Here is a 19,884-nt window from a genome sequence, read left to right on the forward strand (position 1 = left end):
TGGTGGCTGAAAGAAGGCTATAGTTTGGAGCTTAACATCAAAGGACATACCAGACATCCCACTTCTCCCGGAAGTTCCGGGAGTCTCTCGCATATTGATAGCGGCTCCCTGATGCCCTCAAATTATATACAGTATCCTGGAAATCGATTTTTTTGAGAGGGAGAGGAAGAGCAAGAGTGAGAGGGAGCATCCTGATTGGTCTCTCTTCGTGCTAAGTAGACCTATCAATTTTCTCTGTGGGCGGGCTTTACAGTCGACCTCAAAAATAATGACAGTGTTGCTCGCTGCACTGTTTGCAACAGTGACTTTTCTATTGCCCGTGGTGAGTTAAAATGTATAAGACATGTTGAGGTGAGTTTAACAGGTGTCATTTGTTCATTAGCATAGCTAACATTATTTAAACTAGCTGGCTAGCTGCTAAGGAGCTACTCTATTGATGTCCTACGTGATGAGGTTAAACTCCCTGTAGACTTGCTTAAAGTTGTAATAGAATAAAAAATGACTCCATGATAATATAAGTACATATTTTAATGTCACATCTTCTGCATTTACCCAACTTGGTTTACTGATTAGACAAAATCACTAAACAAAGTATTACATACACCCTTGAAGGTCGACCGGGGGAGGGGGGGGGTTGCGGATATGGGGGCAGGAGGGCGGGGGGCAGGGGTGCTACCTCCCTGAAATGAGTTTCTGCAGGGTGGGATGTCTGGATATACTTTGCATTGAAAGAACAGGCAGGAAGGCATAGGTGGTGGTGTGGCTCTGTTGGTAAGAGATGGAATTACATCTTTAGAAAGAGATGACATAGGGTCAGAGAATGTTGAATCTTTGTGGGTAGAGTTAAGAAATTGCAAGGGTTAAAAAAAACATTATGGGAATCATATTCAGGCCTCCAAATAGTAGCCAAGATGTTGGGTGAGATTGCAAAGGGAGCTGGAAGAGACATGTAATAAGGGTAATGATACAATTGTAAAGGGGAACTTCAATAGGGAAGGGGATTGGGAAATCAGGTTGGTGTTGGATTGTAAGAGAGGGAATTTGTTGAATGCCTATGAGATGGCTTTTTAGAGCAGCTTGTGCTTGAGCCTACTAAGGGAAAGGCTATTGCATGTTGTGTAATAACCCAGATTTTACTAGGGAGCAACTTAAAGGAACACTTAGGAGGCAGTGATCATAATATGATTGAATTCACATGATTGAAGTCAAATGTATCGGCATTGCAATGATATAAAGGGACTTACAGAGGCATGAGAGAGGAATTTGCCCAGGTAGATTGGTGGAGGATACTCCCAGGGATGATGGCAGAGCAGAGATGGCTGAAGGATCTGAGAATAGTTCTCAAGGTGCAGGATAGATATGTCTCACAGAGGAAGAAGTTCTCAAATGGCAGACAAAGGAAGATAAGTGACTGACAAAGGAAGTTAAAGACTGCGTAAAAGCCAAGGAAAGGGCATATAAGGTACCAAAAGTGAGTGGGAAGTTGGATGATTGGGAAGCTTTTAAAATTCAACGAAAGGCAACTAAAGGAGCTATAAGCAGGGAAAAGATGAAATATGGGGGCAGACTAGCAAATAATGTAAAGCAGGATACCAAAAGCTTTTCGGTTATGTAAAGAGTAAAAGGGAGGTGAGAATTATATGAAAGACACCAGCAGTGTGGCAGAGGTCTGTGAGTGTCAGGGAGCAGGAGTGATTGCCCTATTGCTATTACAAAGGAAAAAGTGCAAGGTAAACTTAAAGGTCTCAAGGTGGATAAGTCACCTGGGCCAGATGGACTACATCCCAGAGTCCTGAGAGAGGTTGCTGAAGAGATAACAGATACATTGGTCATGGTCTTTCAAGAATCACTTGATTTTGGTATAGTCCCGGAGGACTGGAAGATTGCAAATGCCTCTCCGGTCTTTAAGAAGGAAGGAAGGCAAAAGAAAGGAAATTAAAGGTCAGTTAGACTAACCTCAGTGGTTGGGAAAGTGTTGGAGTCTTTTATTAAAGATGAGTTTTCAAGCTTCTTAGAGACTAATGATAAAATAAGTCAAAGTCAGCATGGTTTCTGTGAAGGGAAATCTTGCCTGACAGACCTGTAAGAGTTCTTTGAGAAAATAACAAGCAGGGTGGACAAAGGAGAGGCAGTGACTGTTATTTACTTGAACTTTCAGAAAGCATTTGATAATGTGCCACACATGAGGCTGCTTAACAAGATAAAATCCTATGGCATTACAGGAAAGATACTGGCAAGGATTGTGGAGTGGCTGACGGATAGGAGGTAGTGAATGGGAATAAAAGGGGCCTTTTTTGGTTGGCTACCGGTAACTAGTAGTGTTGCTCAGGGGTCAGTATTGGATCTGCTGCTTTTCACGTTATTTGTCAACGATTTAGATAATAGAATTGATGGCTTTGACACAAAGTTTGTGGTTGATACAAAGATAGGTGAAGTAGTAGGTAGTGCTGAGGAAGAAATGCGATTGCAGCAAGACACTAAAGCTGGTGATGAAGAAGTCCTTGTTGATCATGACAAACAGGCATTCTTCTGGAACCTCTCATGGTAATGTCTCACAAACTCAAAAGTCTATCACATTTTTATATGCTTAAAATGAAAGGAAAGAGCACAATTTCAATAGATACAATTACATTATTTACTTAAGTATTTTGAGCCGAAAATACTTCCTTTAAATTACATATCCACAGTGGGAGACACCTCTGAATATTCAATCACTTTTTCTGGGACAAAGTAATTGACATAGATAGTCTAAAAGTTTCTGAACACAGAAATCAGGCATCCAAGTTTATTGTTTGTGGGAGTTGGCTCTCTGAGTGTACAAATATCCTGAATGCACTAACATCCCAACTCTTGATTGCCTGTACCTGTGACAATGTTTGATATGCTAACTGGCAACATAAGTCTGGTCTGCAAGCTTCCTTAAACTTGTTTACAATGGTGCAAATTATTTAAACTCATAATTGCCTGGATTGATACAGGCCAATTAACATAACCCTGTTGTCTTAATGTTTGGCTGATGCATATGAAAACGTCTCATGGTCACCATTTTGCAAACCATATCTCTTAGTCTATGGGTCAGCCTGTGCTTTTACTTTAAGTTTACTGCTTTTACTTTACAACTTACTTTAAAAATTGAAGTCTGGTTCTTGTGTGAATTAATATCTGCCATATTCACAAAACTCGAGAATACTCCCTAACATAATCTCTTTGTTGTTCACTGTCTCACATTTTTTGCCTAATTTTCCTGTGAATGATCTCCCCTTCACATATTTATCCAATTTACTTTAGCAAGTTCAACCTTCTCCCCTTTGCCTTTCAAAGAACAAACAACTTGCACAACTTTTATTGTCCTATGCCTCTGCCTTTCTTCCCACTCAGTCAGAGTCATCTAGTTACAGACTACAGTGTTATTGTGGATAGCTTCTCCTCATCTCCTGTCATAACAGTCTGTGATTATGGCCTCTGAACCTCTGTTCTTGGAAAACCAATCCAGCTGCTTTCACCTCTCCATCTTCCTACTCCCTCATCTGAAAGCCACTTGAGACATTTTCCCACTCATCAACAGTTTAAAATATAAATTCCTGCCGATTTTAAATGACATCTGTATTGTTTTCTTCGCTAAATAAAACAAAGCAATAAGTATCCTTGTCTTTAACAGCTTATCACCCTGTCCTTTCTTGTTAAACGATTCATACATGATGTCTCCTTCTTCTTGCCGCCATTCATTACCAAGATGCAAACCACATTTCATCTGTACCTTCCCTTATATCCACTTCATGGAAACAGGCCCTTCAGCCCATCTCGTCCATGCCTTCTCATTGCTATTATCAGTATGTGGGCGCCACGGTAGCATAGCGGTTAGTGCAGAATTAATACAGCTCAAGGAATCAGAATTCAGAGTTTAATTTCGGCATCCTTTGTTAGGAGTTTATTCGTCCTTCACCGTGAACCTGTGGGTTTCCTCCAGGTGCTCCGCTTTCTTCCCACGTACCGGTTAATAGGTTAATTGGTCATTGTAAATTGTCCTAAGATTAGGCTAGGGTTAAATAGGTGTGTTGCTTGGCAGTGTGGTTTATTGGACTGGAAGGGCCTGGTTCTGTGTTGTATCTCTAAATACAGTAAATAATAAATAAACCAGGGAAGAGGGACAGGAGCCTGGAGACCCACACTCAAGGATTCAGAAACTGCTTCTTCTTCTCTCGTATTGGATTTATGAATGATCCACGTACAGATGAACACCAATAAACATGAGATCCTGCTGATGCTAGAAATCCGGAGTAGACACATACAAAGTGCTGGAGGAACTGTGCAGGTCAGGCAGCATCTGTAGAAAAAGTATAAAGAGTCAACATTTCAGTCTGAGACCCTTCAGTTTGTTATTCCTTTGGCTTTTGCACTATTCATTTAATTTTGCAGTTTATGTAATTCTGATGTCCTGAGAATGGTGGGAGCCAGGGGTGCTGGCGGAGGCAGATAAATTAGTGACATTTCAGGGATAGGCACATGGATGAGGGAAAATGGAGGGCTATGAGGGAGGAACGGGTTGATCTTAGAGTTGTTTAAGAGGTTGGTGTAACATCATAGACTGAAGGGCTTGTACTGTGCTGTAATGTTCCTATATTTGTAAGTTACAATAAAAATAAATAGATACAAGTTCAAAGTATATTTTATTATCAAAGTACGAACTTGTCACCATATACAATCCTGAGATTCATTTTCTTGTGGGAGTACTCAACAAATCTATAAAATAATAACCGTAACAGAATCAATGAAAAATGAAGGTAAGTAGTGCAAAGGAGGAATAGTGAAGTGTTCAGAGATTCGCAGACCATTCTGAAATCTGATGCTAGAGAGGAAGAAACGGTTCCTTAAACAGAGCGTGTGTGCCTGCAGGTATTTGTATCTCTTTCCTGAGGGTACTAATGAGAAGAGGGCACGTCCCCGATGGTGATAATGGAAGCCACATTATTGAGGCATTGCCTTTGTATATGCCCTCGATGGTGACGAGGACAGTCCCCGTGTTGGAGCAGGCCGAGTCTCTAACATTCTGCCGTCTCTTTAAATCTTGTGCATTGGAGCCAGTGGCTAAGGAAGCTGCGCTGAGATGAACCATTACAGCCTCCGCCTTACCTTACTGACCTTGCTTTAGATGCATCCTTTGTTCCTAGCATTTAACGCCTCACCTCTCTCAAGTGATTGTGTCTCCCTTCTCTTCATTAGACTTGTTGTATTGAAATGCTATTGCTATAAATTTCAGCTCACCACTACCCAATTTCAAACAGATGAGAGTCTGCGGTGCAATAAATACTGGCTGCAACTTGACATTAATCAGATAATCACACTCGGAGGAGCAGTAGAGAGCGAGAGGCCTGGGACAGGAGCACAAACTATTGCACACAGCCGGGCAAATAAATCGCAATTTGTCAAAAAAGCGATTTCTGTGTGTAACAGATTCATTCAGGGATATAATTAAACATTCAATAATAAAGTTATTTATTCTTGGCTTCTGATTGTAACATGTTGAGTCTGTCAAAATATAAATTGCCCTTCAGTGCTCAGAGTTGTATTGACAAAGTTTCTGTTGTAGGAGACTTGAGTTTATGGATAGATGATATGGCACCCCACCACCCCTCCTTCCCAGGTAATAAAGGGAGCTTCAGCTATTAGAGCTGCAGTTAGTTCCGCTGCTTCAGAGAGCCAGGTCCTCGGGTGATGTCCGCATGGAGTTTGCACATATTCCCTGTGACTGCATGGGATTCCTCCCAGGCACTCCAGTTTACTTTCTTAAAGGTATACTTTCTTAAAGATATTTTAGAGGGTTAGGTGACAACTGTGATTTGCCACTATTGTGGTCAGGTTGTAAGGGAATCAGGAGGCAGTCGAAGAACATGTGAGAACAAAGGGGTCATACGGAATTAGTGGAGAAATGGGGTTGATGGAATTGCTTTAAGAAGCAACTTAGACTTTAGAACCTAACTGGTCTCATACATTGCAAGAAAATATTTGAAATTTGAAAGTAAAATCATCAAATCTGATTAATCTCTGGTAGAAATTGATGCCCTTGGGTCTATCGTGTTCATAGGAACAGGTCTTTCAGCCCATCTAGTCCACGCCATCCATCAACATGCATTCATAGTCTTTGAATTTTACTCTCCCTTCAATTCCCCCAAACTCTACCACTTACCTACACACCAGGAGAAAAAGTTATTTTATTTGTTGCATGTACTTTGAAGAATACAATAAAATATGTTGTTTGCATCAAACCAAAATCAGCGAGGGTTGTGCTGGGCAGCCTGCAAATGTCACCACGCTTCCGGTGCTAACACAGCATGTCCACAACTCACTAACCCTAACCATATATCTTTTGAATGTGGGAGGAAACTGGAGCACCTGTAGGAAGCCCACACAGTCAGGGAAGAACATATGAACTCCTTCCAGACAGTGGTGGGAATTGAACCTTCATCCTACAGCAGTGTTGTAAAGTATTGTGCTCACCACTATGCTACCGTGCCACCAGTAGCTTGCAGTAGCCACTTAACCTGCCTACTGCATATCTTTGAGATTTTGGAACAATGGAGAGCACTCGGAGAAAACTCACACAGTAACAGGGAGAATGTGCAGACTCCAGCCTGGAGATCAGTATTGAACCTGGGTGTCTGGAGCTGTGGTGCAGCGGGTCCATTAGCTGCAGCATGTGCCTCCCATGTTAGTTGAAAAGAGCTATTTAGACCAATTCCACACTCTAGCTCTTGTTCTGTAGTCCTGTGGGTTAATTTACGTTGTCTTTTGAAGGTGTCCTCCACGGTGGGGAAGCTAGTGCCCATGATGGGGTTGGCTGGGTCTATAAAACCTCTGCAGGTTTTTTTTTAGTAATGCAACTAGTCAGGATGCTCTCCACAGTACATCTGTAGAAAATTGCTCTAGTCTTTGGTGATGTATCGAGTCTCCTCCAACTCCTATTGAAGTATAGCCTCTCTGTAATAAGTGAATGTAATAGGGATGTATTTCCCTTAATTGAAGTATGCATGAAAAGCTGAAAGATATAGAGGTAAAACACTTTAGAAATGATTGGAGGAAAGGTGTGAAAATATTTCTAACTGAGATGGTGCTAAGCATCAAAGACTGACAAGGTATAAGAGGCAGAAACCCTTATCAAAATCTAAAGGATATTCTGAACAACACACACAAAATGCTGGTGGAACACAGCAGGCCAGGCAGCATCTATAGGGAGAAGCACTGTCGACGTTTCGGGCTGACCAGGAGTCTCAGTCCAAAGCGTCGACTGTACTTCTCCCTATAGATGCTGCCTGGCCTGCTGCTTTCCACCAGCATTTTGTGTGTGTTGCTCCAATTTCCAGCATCTGCAGATTTACTCGTGTTTGGATATTCTGAAGTGTGCTTAAAGACAAGACTTGTAGTGCTAATGATGCAAGTGTTGGAAGTGAGACTGTTCTTGCAGAGGTGCAGAAGTAAGACACCACGTACAGTTCTGGTCATCACACTGCTGAACAGGAGGACTCTGGCAGCAGCGTTCTGAATGAGCTGCAGCTGTCTGAGGGATTGTTTACGGAGTCCTGTGAAAACGCCATCACAGTAGCCAAGCCTACTGAAAATAAATGTGTGGATGAGTTTTTCTAGATCTTGTTGAGACATAAGCCCTTTAACTCATACTAAGTTTGTAAGATGGTAGTAGACTGACTTTGTAATTGTCTTAATGTGGCAGTTAAGATTTAAGTTGGAGTCCATCACAACGCCAAGGTTTCTGGCTTGGTTTGTAGTCTGTCACGACAGGGATTCTAAGTAAGCACTGATTTTTAAACGTTCTTTTTTGGTGCCAAAGACAACTATTTCAGTTTTGTCTTTGTTGAACTGGAGGAAATTTTAGCTCATCCAATCAGTGATTTGTTCAATACAGTTTCTTAGTGATTGTATGGGACCATAACTGAAATGAAAGGTTGGACCAGTATTGGATGTTTTATTTGGAAAACTGGAGGCTGTGCCATTTGGCTTGATGGATTTTGAGAAAAACATTTTTGATCTCAAAGTCCTCTACTCTAAAAGGACTGGTAGAGTGCATCAGTAATTAATCCTACAAGTGCCAACCTGTCCACAATGAAGAGTCAAATAGAAACTGCCAAAGTTTCGAAAGCTCTTTGTACTTAAGTATATTAGCCAGGTTATACGTAATAAGATTCTGCAATAAGATTATACACAATAAGATTTTATGAAAGGAATCTGTTCATAAAATCACACAGCACAGAAATTGGTCCTTTGGCCCACCAAGTCTTCAGTGTCCACAAAGCATTCACTGATGCTAACCCGACCTTAATCCCATTTTCTTCTCTCCACTTTCTCATCAACTTCTCCCAGATTCTACCACTCACATTAGGAGTCAACCTACCAATCCACGTGCCTTTGGGCTGTGGGAGGAGACTGATGTACCCAGGGAAACTCCATGTTGTCACAAGAGGAATGTGCAAACTGCACATACATACACAGCACCAGGGGCCAGTATTGAATCCAGGTCACTGGTGCTATGAGATAATAGCATCACCATCCAGCCCCCTGCACCATCACCAAGTTCTGGACTATGATGTGAAATGATCAGAGGCCATTCTTTGGAATGGCAGAGAGTGAGGGGTTTGAAAGGTGCATAAAATCATAAGGGGCACAGATAGGGTGAGTGCCTTTTTCCTAGAGATAGGGAATCAAAAAACTGGAGGCTATAGGTTTAAGGTGCGAGGGAAAAGAAAAGGGACTGAAGGGTCAGCTTTTCATGGAAAGGGTGGTATGAACGTAGAATAAGTTACCATCCACTATTATGAAATTCAGTTCAATAAACATGGCTGCTTATGAGGTTGAGGTTGAGAAAGTGAACATGTAATCTCTGCTTTCAACTGACCTCCAGTTCACTTTGATGTGGGGGGGGGGGGGGGGGGAGGGAAGCTAATTCATGCTTCTCAAGTAACCTCTCCCAGAATTTTGCTGTGGCAACAGCTGATGTTACTTAGTCGAGAGAAGCAGGAAAGATCTGCCCTGTGCCATCTCACACGCCATTAAAACCCTCATCAGTGAGGTTATGCTTCAGAGTAACAAAATCAAAGCAGAAAATATTGGAGACCCTCTGCAGGTCAGGAAGCATCTCTAAAAAGAAAACTAAAACTGTTCAGGTGCCGATGAAGTCCTTCATCAAAGTAAAAGTCAAAGTTAAGCTTACTGTCATCTGCACAATACACGTATGGATAGCTACAATGAAAAGCTAACGTAGCAGCTTTAAGGGAAAATAGCATCAATAAGCTGCATTCACAAGCAAACTAAACATTAAACATAAAAGAAATACAATTTTTACAAGAAAGAGCACAATTAGAACAAAAAGACAAAGTCAATATTACTGTTAGGCCAGCAAAAGTATTGCTACACCCTTGTGATTAGGGTTGTTATGGTAGCTCAAGAACTGACTAGTTGAGGGGAAGCTGTTCTTGAACCTGGTGGTGTGGGATATCAGGTTTCTTTGCCTTCTGAACTCAAGTGCCCGAGCTGTAGGGGGTGGTTATTACACGGAATTTAGGAGACTGAGGAGTCACTTTATGGACATGCATAATAGTATGCTTTGTATCTCCAAAACATTAAACTAATTCAAAGGAAGACACGGGAGTCCACGAATGCAGGTCTGACTTCTTGCAGGCTTTAGTTTAGTATCGCTGAAATGCTGTTCAAACTCATTTTGTGGAATTACAGCTGAACCAGTGTCCAATTCTATTTTAATTAATTTGCTGTGAACTTCTGGCATAACCAATATTGCTTGTCTGTTGTTAATTTCAGACTGTAAATCTCAATGCTACACAGTTCTATGTCATTGTTATTATTATCAGATTTTTCACTAACAGCATGCAGATTAGTGATCTTTATGAATCTGAAACTTAACTTTTTAGCTTTTTCTCTTCCTTGTGGAGTCCACTTATTTATGTCTGCCTGACATGCTCTTTGTATGTGTCTGACTTTGTTGCATTTTCTGCAAATTTTACCTTTAAACCTGCATTGGTCTGGTGTATGTGAACCCCTGCCACAACAGTAACACAATTTGTTCGTCCAGGCCGGTTTCCATGTAGACACTCCAATTTTGTTCACACTCATTTCCATTCCTGACTGCTAGGCAATTGCATCTCTGCGGTTTCCATTGAAACCAGAATTTCAACTGCTTTTTTAAGTGTAAGTTGTGCTTCAGTTAAGAGTCATTTCTGAGTGCTTTCTTGTAAGATTCTACCAATTAAACAATCTTTTGGTGGATCATTAAGCTCATTACTGAACTGTTAGTGCTCAGAAAATCTGTTTAATTCAGTCATGTAGCTGAAATAGACTTCCCTTCCTTTTGATTCCACTTATGAACCCTGAAGCATTCTGGAATCAACAATGGCTTCAGTTGTAATATACCTGCATTATTTTGACAATAGCAGCAAAGCTCATGCCTGCTGGTGTGGTTGGAGCTATCAAACTTCAAAGCAAACAATATGCCTTTAAGTGCACTCAGCAAAATTGGCACTTCTTTCTCATTGGCTATTTCATTTGCTTTAAAGTATTATTAGATTTGCTTAGCTTATGAATTCTAGTTATCTTTAGTGTAATCAACCGTGTCAATTCTTCTGATGTAACCGGACAGTTTTGCTTTTTCAAAATGATTGTTATCACCCTGTACTCATTCTTTACAAACCTGTGAATTCTTCTGTTTTTCACCCTTTTTGTAAACTCAACTGCCTGCATGTGTTGGCTGTCTTTTTATTCGCCGTTCCTTGCTGCACTTTTTTTTAGGCTTAAACGCCTTGTTGCACTTCATTAAGTTGGTAGCCGTCTCAGGTTCATTTTAAAAATACCTCATCACCAGTGATATGTTTTGTAACTTAAAAACATTAAACTAATTCAAAGGAAGACATGGGAATCGGAAATACAGGTATAAATTCGTGTTTTCCTTTAGCGAGCCACGCACATATCACATGGTAGCATGATGGTGTATGCAGTTGAGACAGGGAAACTAGAAAACTGGAAGCTATGTGTCTAAGGTGAGAGGGGAACGACTTAATGTTTTCATGCAGAGGGTGGTGTGTACATGGAACGATTTATCAGAGAGCGTTGTTAAGATGTGTACTTGGAGAGCAATAATTCAGAAAGATATGGGTCAATCATGGACAAATGGGACTAGCTTAGATGTGCAGCCTAATGGGTCCAAGACCCTGCTTTCATGCAGCACCACTCTATAACCCTGAGATCTTTGACTTGATATGTTAACTCTGTCTTTCCTCTTCCTGACCTGCAGAGTTTTCCCAGCATTTTCTGTTTTATTTCAGATTTTCAGCACCCGTGTTTTTTTTTGATTTTCTGGATGAAGCCCTCAGCCAGCTCCGCTTTGCTTTTTCCTAACTTGCTCATCCTTGTGACAATTGGAGTTGCTTTTGTTCTCTCCTTTCAAGTGAAGGACCTGCAAGACCCTGGCCATTTGCCCAAATGGTAGTCCATGCCGATGCCATTGCTATGACTCTGTTGAACTCTATTAATCTGGTAGTAGAGAGTAGACCGTTGAAGGACTCATGCTTGCAATACAAGTTGCAGAGTGATTCAAGCACCAATTGAAATCACTACTGCCACTTGTAGACAAGTTGTCTTTTAACATGTAACATCTAAATTTGAAGAAGACCTGTGTTGTTAATGGGGCTTTTGTTTTGCAACATCTTTTTACAGACGTTAGCTATGAGTTCAGCCAGGGGTTTGTTACGGACTATAAAATATCCGAGTTTCTGGCACAGATGTACTTCATCTTTTAAGTTGCCCACAAGAGGGAACAATTATTTTTAAAGGCTTTGACATTGTGATTTTAAATGGAATGCTTGAGCAATTGTAAGTGATGACAACAGGCCTGATGTGCTGGGGAGAACCCTAGTTTAATTAATGCAGATCAGCAGACACCCACATACAATCTGCTCTTACTTACGAGGTAATGCGCAGATGCTAAATCAAGCTCGGAGTTTTTAGCTCCTTTAAACCAGTACAAAGCAGAGCCATTAACATTAAGAACAGATTTTTGTAGTAAAAAAAAACATTGTGGAATGAAAAATGTGCCTTCTGCTGATACGAATGTGGAGAAAGGATTTTTGATTATTTCATTCACCAGAATTTAAGTATTGCTGAAAGCCCCGGAACCTATTAACCATCCTTAGTTTCCTTTGAGCCACGTCCTTAAACCTCTGCTGCCCTTCTACTGAAGGTGCTTCCATAGTGTTGAAGGGTAGGGAGTCCAGGGTTAAGCACCAGCAACAATGACCAAATAGCAATGCAGATTAGCAAATTAGGTTAGAGTTCAACATATTCAATAGTGCCTATGCACATTTGTGAGTAAGGAATAATTGACACAAATATGAGCAGTTTCAGAAGGAATGCCTTCTAATTAATTTTCTATTTTAAATTTATTTCTCAGCTATGGGTCGTCCATATTTACATCTAAAAATAATTGCCATTGAGATGGTACCTTAATAATGAAGTAAGATGTCCAATATTCAAAGGTTGAGAAACAGCATTTGATACAAAGCCACAGACACACACAAAATGCTGGAGAAACTCAGCAGGTCAGGCAGCATCAATGTTTCGGCATAAGGCCCTTCATCAGGACCTCCTGAAGAGTCTTGGCCTGCAACATTAACCATTCATCCATTTCGAATGATGCTGTCTGACTTGCTGAGTTCCTCCAGCATCTTGTGTATGTTGCTCCAGATTTACAGCATTTGCGACATCTCTCATGCATTTGCCACATATTTTGACAGATAACCAAAAACCTGGGTAGAGAGGTGTTTTTGCAGAAACAGAGGGGATTCATAGAGTGAGACAGCATGGAAACAGGCACTTTAGTCCAATTCATCCATGCCAGTCAAGATGCCTAAATATTACTAATCATGTTTGGCACATATCCTTCATATCTTTTAAGTATTGTAATGATATCTGCCTGTACAAACTGGATGATTTTCAAAGGCTTTGGAGAACCAAAACTAGTGAGTTTCAGAGGAGTGTGGGGACCAGGATCCTGGTGAAGTTTCAGGAAACTGCAGGAACTAGGACCCAGTGAGCTTCAAGGCAGTGAGGGTACTGGGGCCACAATACATGGGAACACATGGTCTGGTATAGGTGAACCATTGCTGAATCACTGTGATTTTCGAGCCATCGGGTTGCAGATTATTGGAGTTTTGCTGTAATATGTTTCGACAAGGAATCAGATGTTCTCAGCTGCAAACATATCAGAATTAAGTTCTGTTGTTATTTTTCAGCGCAGTGACTGACTTGCTTTCTATCCTTTTCCACAGGGCAGCACCTGAAATTCCCAGCTGTTGCTTTATGGCTGACGATTGGACTCTCTGTGTGTCTGCTGGTATTGTTGGGTGCCCTGGGCTATGTGTGCAGGCGGAAGATACAGCAGAGTTGCAAGGAGAATGAGGGAGGTGAGTCCTGCGCTTTAGTTTCTGTAAGGGCCATTAACTGCACCTGCTCAATACTGCCTATACCACGTTCTCCATTGATCAGTGGATTATGAATATTCATCTGCTGAGATGTGCATTGAAGACTGACTCATTGATTCACACCCATGCAGACTGAAAAGCTTGAGAGTCTGCGGTCTGAAGGAGAGGGCAAATCAATCATTCGCATGATGTTCCCTTGACGGGGTTGGCATGGTAGCGTCATAGTGGTTAGCACAACACTATTGCAGTGCCAGCAACCCGGGTCCAATGCTAAATCTGTACTTTCTTCCCATGACCTTCTGGTTTCCTCCCTCATTCCAAAGACATATGGTGTGGTAACTTCTACTTTACAAAAAGACCACTCGACAATTTTATGGCCAAAAGAGCATCTTTATCTGGGACGGCAAATGATACTTACAATACAGAGGCTTCCAGGTGCCTCGTGCAGCATGGGTGGAGGAACTACATGCAATGCATACTGGGAGTAAAAAGAACGGAAGTAAAGACCTCGCCAACCCCGGATCCCACCTCTTGCTACCAACAGCTCCCTGATTAGTATTAACTTACTTTTAATAATACTCATATTACAACACTTCTCCCCCTTTAAAATCCAACATTCCCAAATATAGAAGAACTGGGAAATAAAAACAGTGGTATCATTAGCAACAGTTTACCAATACAAAAACACCTAAAAAAAAGGCAAATTCAACATTCAATCTAACAACAAAAGAAACTATCCAATCAAAGATTCAATCTGTCAGGAGGTTTGCGAGGGCGCTGCGATCTATGCACTACCCCCGGTGACCCAGCAGGCACTGCTGGTGAGGATGTTTTGGGTGGATCTGGTGTTGGAGACACGAGAGGGGTCTGTGTGTCCGCGTGAGAATGTCCATCCTCTTCAGGGGACTCTGCCCCCTCTGCCAGTGTCTCTCCCTCTAGCAAAGTCACTGGTGGACATGCTTTCCTGGTATGCATTAAGTGGTCATTTCTCCTTAACTGTTTTGGACTACTGAGCTTCTTTGAAATCGGTGGCAAGCTATTCTCAGCATTATTGGGATAAATGGCATCTGCAGATTTGCCACCTAGCTTGGAACGCACTGAAGAAGGAACTTTGGTTTGTGAACCATCGTCACAACCGTGGCTCAGAATAGACACAATTGCAAATTTTTCATAGAGTTCCTTGTTATAACTTGGAGCTATCTGGAGTTCAACAGCAGGAAATCGCCGTGCATTTCAGAAAATCTCTTGTGCTTGAACAAAGGTCTTGTCTGTTAAATCACAGTCATTGATTTTGATGGTACATTCATTCTCCTGGAGCAAGTTCTCTTTTCTTGAATGGCTGTTCTCTTCAATACCACGAATATTCAGGCCAAGGAATCTTCCACTCAGCGTAGAGTTAAAAGGCACCACATGGATTCCCAGGGGGCCACTGCCTCCAGAAAATTCTACTTACTTTGTCAAATCACTTAGAGTGCTTTCTGAATGCTTGTCCGATGGTCCTGGAGGCTCTGTTCTTACATCGTCTGTGGGTGCCCTGTTTGCTACTGTCACGATTGGCTTCACATGCAGGTTCCTGTTAGTGGGATCATCAGGCTGAGGCTGGGCAAGTGGTACAAAAGCTGGGTCACTGCTTCGCTGTACTAGAAGTGGCGTGCTGGCTTTCAGTGCCGAGGGGGTAACTTCAATTGCTCCTGTAATAGGCTGAAGAGCCGCAAGCTGTGCTGCGAGCTCACTCTCAAATGTGTCCGGACTATGTCTGTCACTCACATTGCCATCGGCAACTTCATCTGCACGCTGCACCTCATGCTCTTCCGTCATGTGTGCATATTTAAATTCATGCCAGTTGAGCTGGATTTTGCGAAGCCAGTCGCAGCCCAAAAGGCTGGGCCCACTGCCCTTAGCTATCACCAGCCTGGCTTCAGCCTTCTGGCCCCCAGCCAAAATATCCACATATAACACTCCTAAATGAGGTATGGACTGCCCCGTATAGGTCCTGAGTTGGAGCTTAGACGGTCTGATGGGAGGCAGGTTGGACCCCCATGTCCTCCTGTAGGTCTCCTCACTAATGACCGATGCAGTAGCCCCTGAATCAATCTCAAACTTAATGTCCTTTCCCCTGACAGTAACTGTGGCATAATATGGTTCAGGTGGTTCCTCATCCATTTCCACCCCAAACATGTTGTAGACACACGCTGCCTCCTCGTCTGCTTCTCCTAGGTGGTGTGTGGCTGCCTGAGTCTGTTGAGCTTTCCCCTGCCCAGGCTTAACCACCCTTTATGCTCCTGCACTTTTTAACGGAATGTCCCTTTTTGCCACAAGCATGACAGACAGTATCTTTGAATTTACAAATATTTGCATAGTGCGTTCCTCCACACCGAAAACATTCCACCTGCTTTGCCTGTTTACCAGTCTCCCCCCTGACTTGGAGCACTGCCATCAACTGTGACCCCCCCCCCCCCAATATCCTTTTTGTAAATCCTTGGCATTATTAGCAGCCAACTCCATGCCTTGAGCAATCTCTAGGGCTGTCTTGAAAGTCAACGGTGGGGTTTCCTCCAACAAGCGGCGTTGTATGGCGTCATTATTAATGCCACATACCAATCTATCACGGAGCATGTCATCCAACACGGCTCCGAAATCACAATGCTCCAATAGCTGCCGAAGCTTGGCCACAAAATCACCCACAGACTGACCTGGCTTCCGGACATGGCTGTGAAACTTGAACCGTTGAATTATCACCGAAGGCTTCGCGTTGTGGTGGCTCCCCACGAGCTTGACCAGTTCGTCGTATGGAATTTCTTCCGGTTTCCGCAGCGTAGCTAAGTTCCGTATCAGCTTGTTCGTCCTTGCCCCACACACACTCAGGAGAATAGAGCGCTTCTTAACCTCCTCAGTAATTCCATTAGCACAGAAAAAGTGGCCCAACCTTTCCTCGTAGTCCGGCCACTCCTCGATTTGCTCGTCGAACACACCGACCGTTCCGAACATAGCCATCCGAACACGAGGCTCCTCACCCGCTCACAGCTCCTGATCGAAAACAGGGCCGACCCATCCACAAAACCAGTTTACCTCATCGCCAAAAATATGTGGTAACTTCTACTTTACAAAAAGACCACTTGACAACTTGATGGCCAAAAGAGCATCTTTATCTGGGACGGCAAATGATATTTACAATACAGAGGCTTCCAGGTACCTCGTGCGGCCTGGGCGGAGGAACTATATACAATGCATACTGGGAGTAAAAAGAGCGGAAGTAAAGACCCCGCCAGCCCCAGATCCCGCCTCTTGCTGCCAACAGCTCCCCGATTAGTATTAACTTTCTTTTAATAATACTCACATTACAACATACGGGACAGTATGTAGGTTATTTGGTCACATGGGCGTGATTGGGCAGCATGGAAATGTTGAACCGGAAGGGCCTGTTGTCATGCTGTATCTCTAAATAGATAATCTGATGCTAGCTGTATGTCCATTTAACTGAGAGACTTAGATGTGAGACCACACCAGGAGGAGGAGATGCATGAGACTGCAGATGCTGGAGCATTAAACAATCTCAGGCGGAATTCAGCGGGTTGAGCAGCATCTGTGGGAGGAAAGGAATTGTTGATGTTTCAAGTCATCCCTTTTACTCAGTTTTCTCCTCCCTTCTAGTGCTGATCTTTCTCTCTCTCACTCTCTCCATCCTACCTAATGTCTCTCTCTCCTCTCCCTCTCACTTCTCCCTCACCTCCACACTCCTCTCTCCCCATCTTTCTCCCCTGCTCTTTCCTTCTCCTGACACTCTTAATCCCCCTCCTCCCCACTCTCTGCTTCTTACCTGTGCTCTCTCTTCTTTCTTCCTCCTCCTTATCCCACTCTCCCCCACTTCCTCTCTCCCTTTCTCCCCTCCCTCTCTTTCTTCGTGCCCCCTTTTTCTCTCTAATCCGATCGTACGTCAATCCTTCTCCTGTCTCATTTCCTCTCTCTTTTTCTCCTCCTGTTTAATCCTATACTTTGATGAAACTAACAAACTTATAGTATTCATTCTGTACCCCTCCCCCATCTCTTTCTCCAGATTGAGCCATTTCTTGTTTACTCACTCACAGGGATGAGCTCGTCTTAAAATGCCAACCTTATACAAATATCCCTGAGTTCTGCCACAGATGTCGCTTGCTTCAGTAACACAGAGCCCCTGGACATTTCAACATTTTCTTTGTCTCTGTTTCTTAATTGGTGTTCTGATCTGACTTATTTCAAGGAGCTTACTTCATTGCCATCTTCCTGGTAGATTTAATGCACTTGTTCTCTCTCGGGATGCCTGTGTCTAACGTAACACTAGAGTCTAAATTAGTGCCCTGATTTACACATCTTGTAAGGTTTGTGATGCCACAGCGTTGCAGCAGCACGGCAGGTTTTACAGGTTTTCATCTTGGTAATGTCTGTAGAAAGTCTGCTTCTTCTTCCTGTGACCCGAGGGGTTTCCTCTAGCTGTTCCATTTTCCGGGCATTTGTGCTGGTACTTCATTATTGAATGTAAATTACCCCTAGAGTAGGTGGATGGCAGGACAAGGGTTTGATGGGCATGTGAAAACTCACATTCTGTCATAAGGTAACAGGAGGCTGGACCCAAGTGCAGGACGCAGGCACTGAAGTACTAGGGGCAGGACGGGAACAACTAAACGATAGACAAGATGTGGTGACCGTGGAGTGCGTGAGGGACGTGATGTTCAAGGTGATTCTGGGGTTCCGGGAGAGTCTTGGAGTTCAGGCAAGGCGGGGTCTTGGAGTTCACTGGGCGGGCCGCATAACTCCTAGGCAGGGCCCGGACCTCCCAGGCAGTAACACGGGGGCCTGAGCAGGTCACGGGGCACCTGGGTAGGTTGCAGGGCACAACCCATCGGCAGCGAGGGATGGAAAGGGGCAGAGTCCCCTGCCGGGCAACGGCAGTCCGGCCAAGCTTGCCCGACAGAGGCAAGAGATAGGAAGGGAACTAGGTCCAGGGTGACTGCCAGACTTACTTGAAGAACTTGTCTTTAACAAGGGAAACTCCAAGCCAGGGCAACCAGAGGAACAGGAAAGGCAGGACAACCCCCCAACTCCACTCCTCCCAGAGCCCCCTATATACACCACCAGCCGGTGGGCATCAGGTGCCCCTCCTTGAGCCCCAACAAGCTGCGATGATCCACAGGTGTGACTAATTGGGCTCAAGGGCGAAAGGAGGGACGGCTACAAGACCTGGAGTCCGGAGTCTGCGGACCGGATCAAGACCCGGAATGCGGGCTCCGGACCGGACCATAACACATTCTCTCATTATTTACATCTCACTCTGACTTTTCATCTTTTTTCTCCAGTCCTACTGAAGGGTCTCAGCCCAAAACAGTTTACTCTTTTCCATCGGTGCTCCCTGGCCTGCTGAGTTCCTCCAGCAGTTTATGCGTGTGTTGCTCTGGATTTCCAGCATTTGCAAATTTTCTCTTGTTTCTCTTTTTTTTTTGTTTGCATTCTATTGTATTTCTTTTTTCTACTGTGAATAACTGCAAGAAAACAAACCTTTGGGTAGAATATAGTGACATACACTGTACGTACATACTTTGGTGATAATTTTCTTTGAACTTTGAGAGAGAGTGTGGTGCAGGGAAATCATTGAAAAGAATCATTGGAAAGCTGGCATAGGTTTGAGGTGCTGTAATTAAATGATTCTATTTCAGTACATTCTTTGTATTTAGCGTGATGTTTAGTTTTACTTGATCATCATGTTTTGCCTGTCAACAATTTAATAGTTATCATACATTGCATTGCTTCTAAACCTTCCATTTTAACGTGAATGAATTCTGGAGCCATGGTTCAATGCAGCAATGATACTAATCACAAATGTGCTCAGAAATACTTGAAAATAGGGTGTGCATTGATGACATTTCCCTGTTTGTTGAAGCACTCTCTTTCAATTCATAGAATATGCATTTCAGGTCTGGCGCAGTGTACAGGCTGAGAAACAGTCTGTTACTATCGCTGAAGAAAAATGACAGATCATAAAAGCTATGAGTAATGTGGTAATAGCTGATGCTAAGGAGCAAGTCATAAAGAATCACTATTATAGAGTGATAATAGCACAGGCATAGACTGCCGTATAGACTGGTTCCTGGCTGAATGACAGCTCCACTTTCACCTCTTTTTATCAAGTACCATCACATCCCTCTTCTGCTTTGCTTCAAGTGCTGGTTGAGTTTCCTCTTAACCCACTTAGAGATACTTCCAGTGAAACTTAATCGAGTAAAATGTCAGCCAAATTGCTGAGACAACTCTCTTCGCAAATGCTTTAGACTGGCTTTCAGTGCAATATTCATGAATTTGCAAGGTAGCATTTAAGTCATCTCACATTGTTAGCAGATATCTCGTTGAACTTTATCCACCT

The 19,884-nt window shown here is 43.0% G+C and overlaps 1 protein-coding gene across 3 annotated transcripts in view; it reads left to right on the forward strand.

Annotated features, from left to right (window-relative positions):
• Positions 1–19,884, forward strand: part of cd276 (CD276 molecule) — a 455,194-nt gene that overhangs the window by 272,947 nt on the left and 162,363 nt on the right. For all 3 annotated transcript variants that reach the window (XM_073025039.1, XM_073025041.1, XM_073025038.1), the window contains exon 5: positions 13,341–13,475. In XM_073025039.1, the coding sequence (XP_072881140.1) occupies positions 13,341–13,475 (135 nt within the window). The remainder of the gene's footprint in view (positions 1–13,340; positions 13,476–19,884) is intronic.

The sequence above is a fragment of the Hemitrygon akajei genome, chromosome 21 (assembly GCF_048418815.1).
Source record: "Hemitrygon akajei chromosome 21, sHemAka1.3, whole genome shotgun sequence".
Classification (NCBI taxonomy): domain Eukaryota; kingdom Metazoa; phylum Chordata; class Chondrichthyes; order Myliobatiformes; family Dasyatidae; genus Hemitrygon; species Hemitrygon akajei.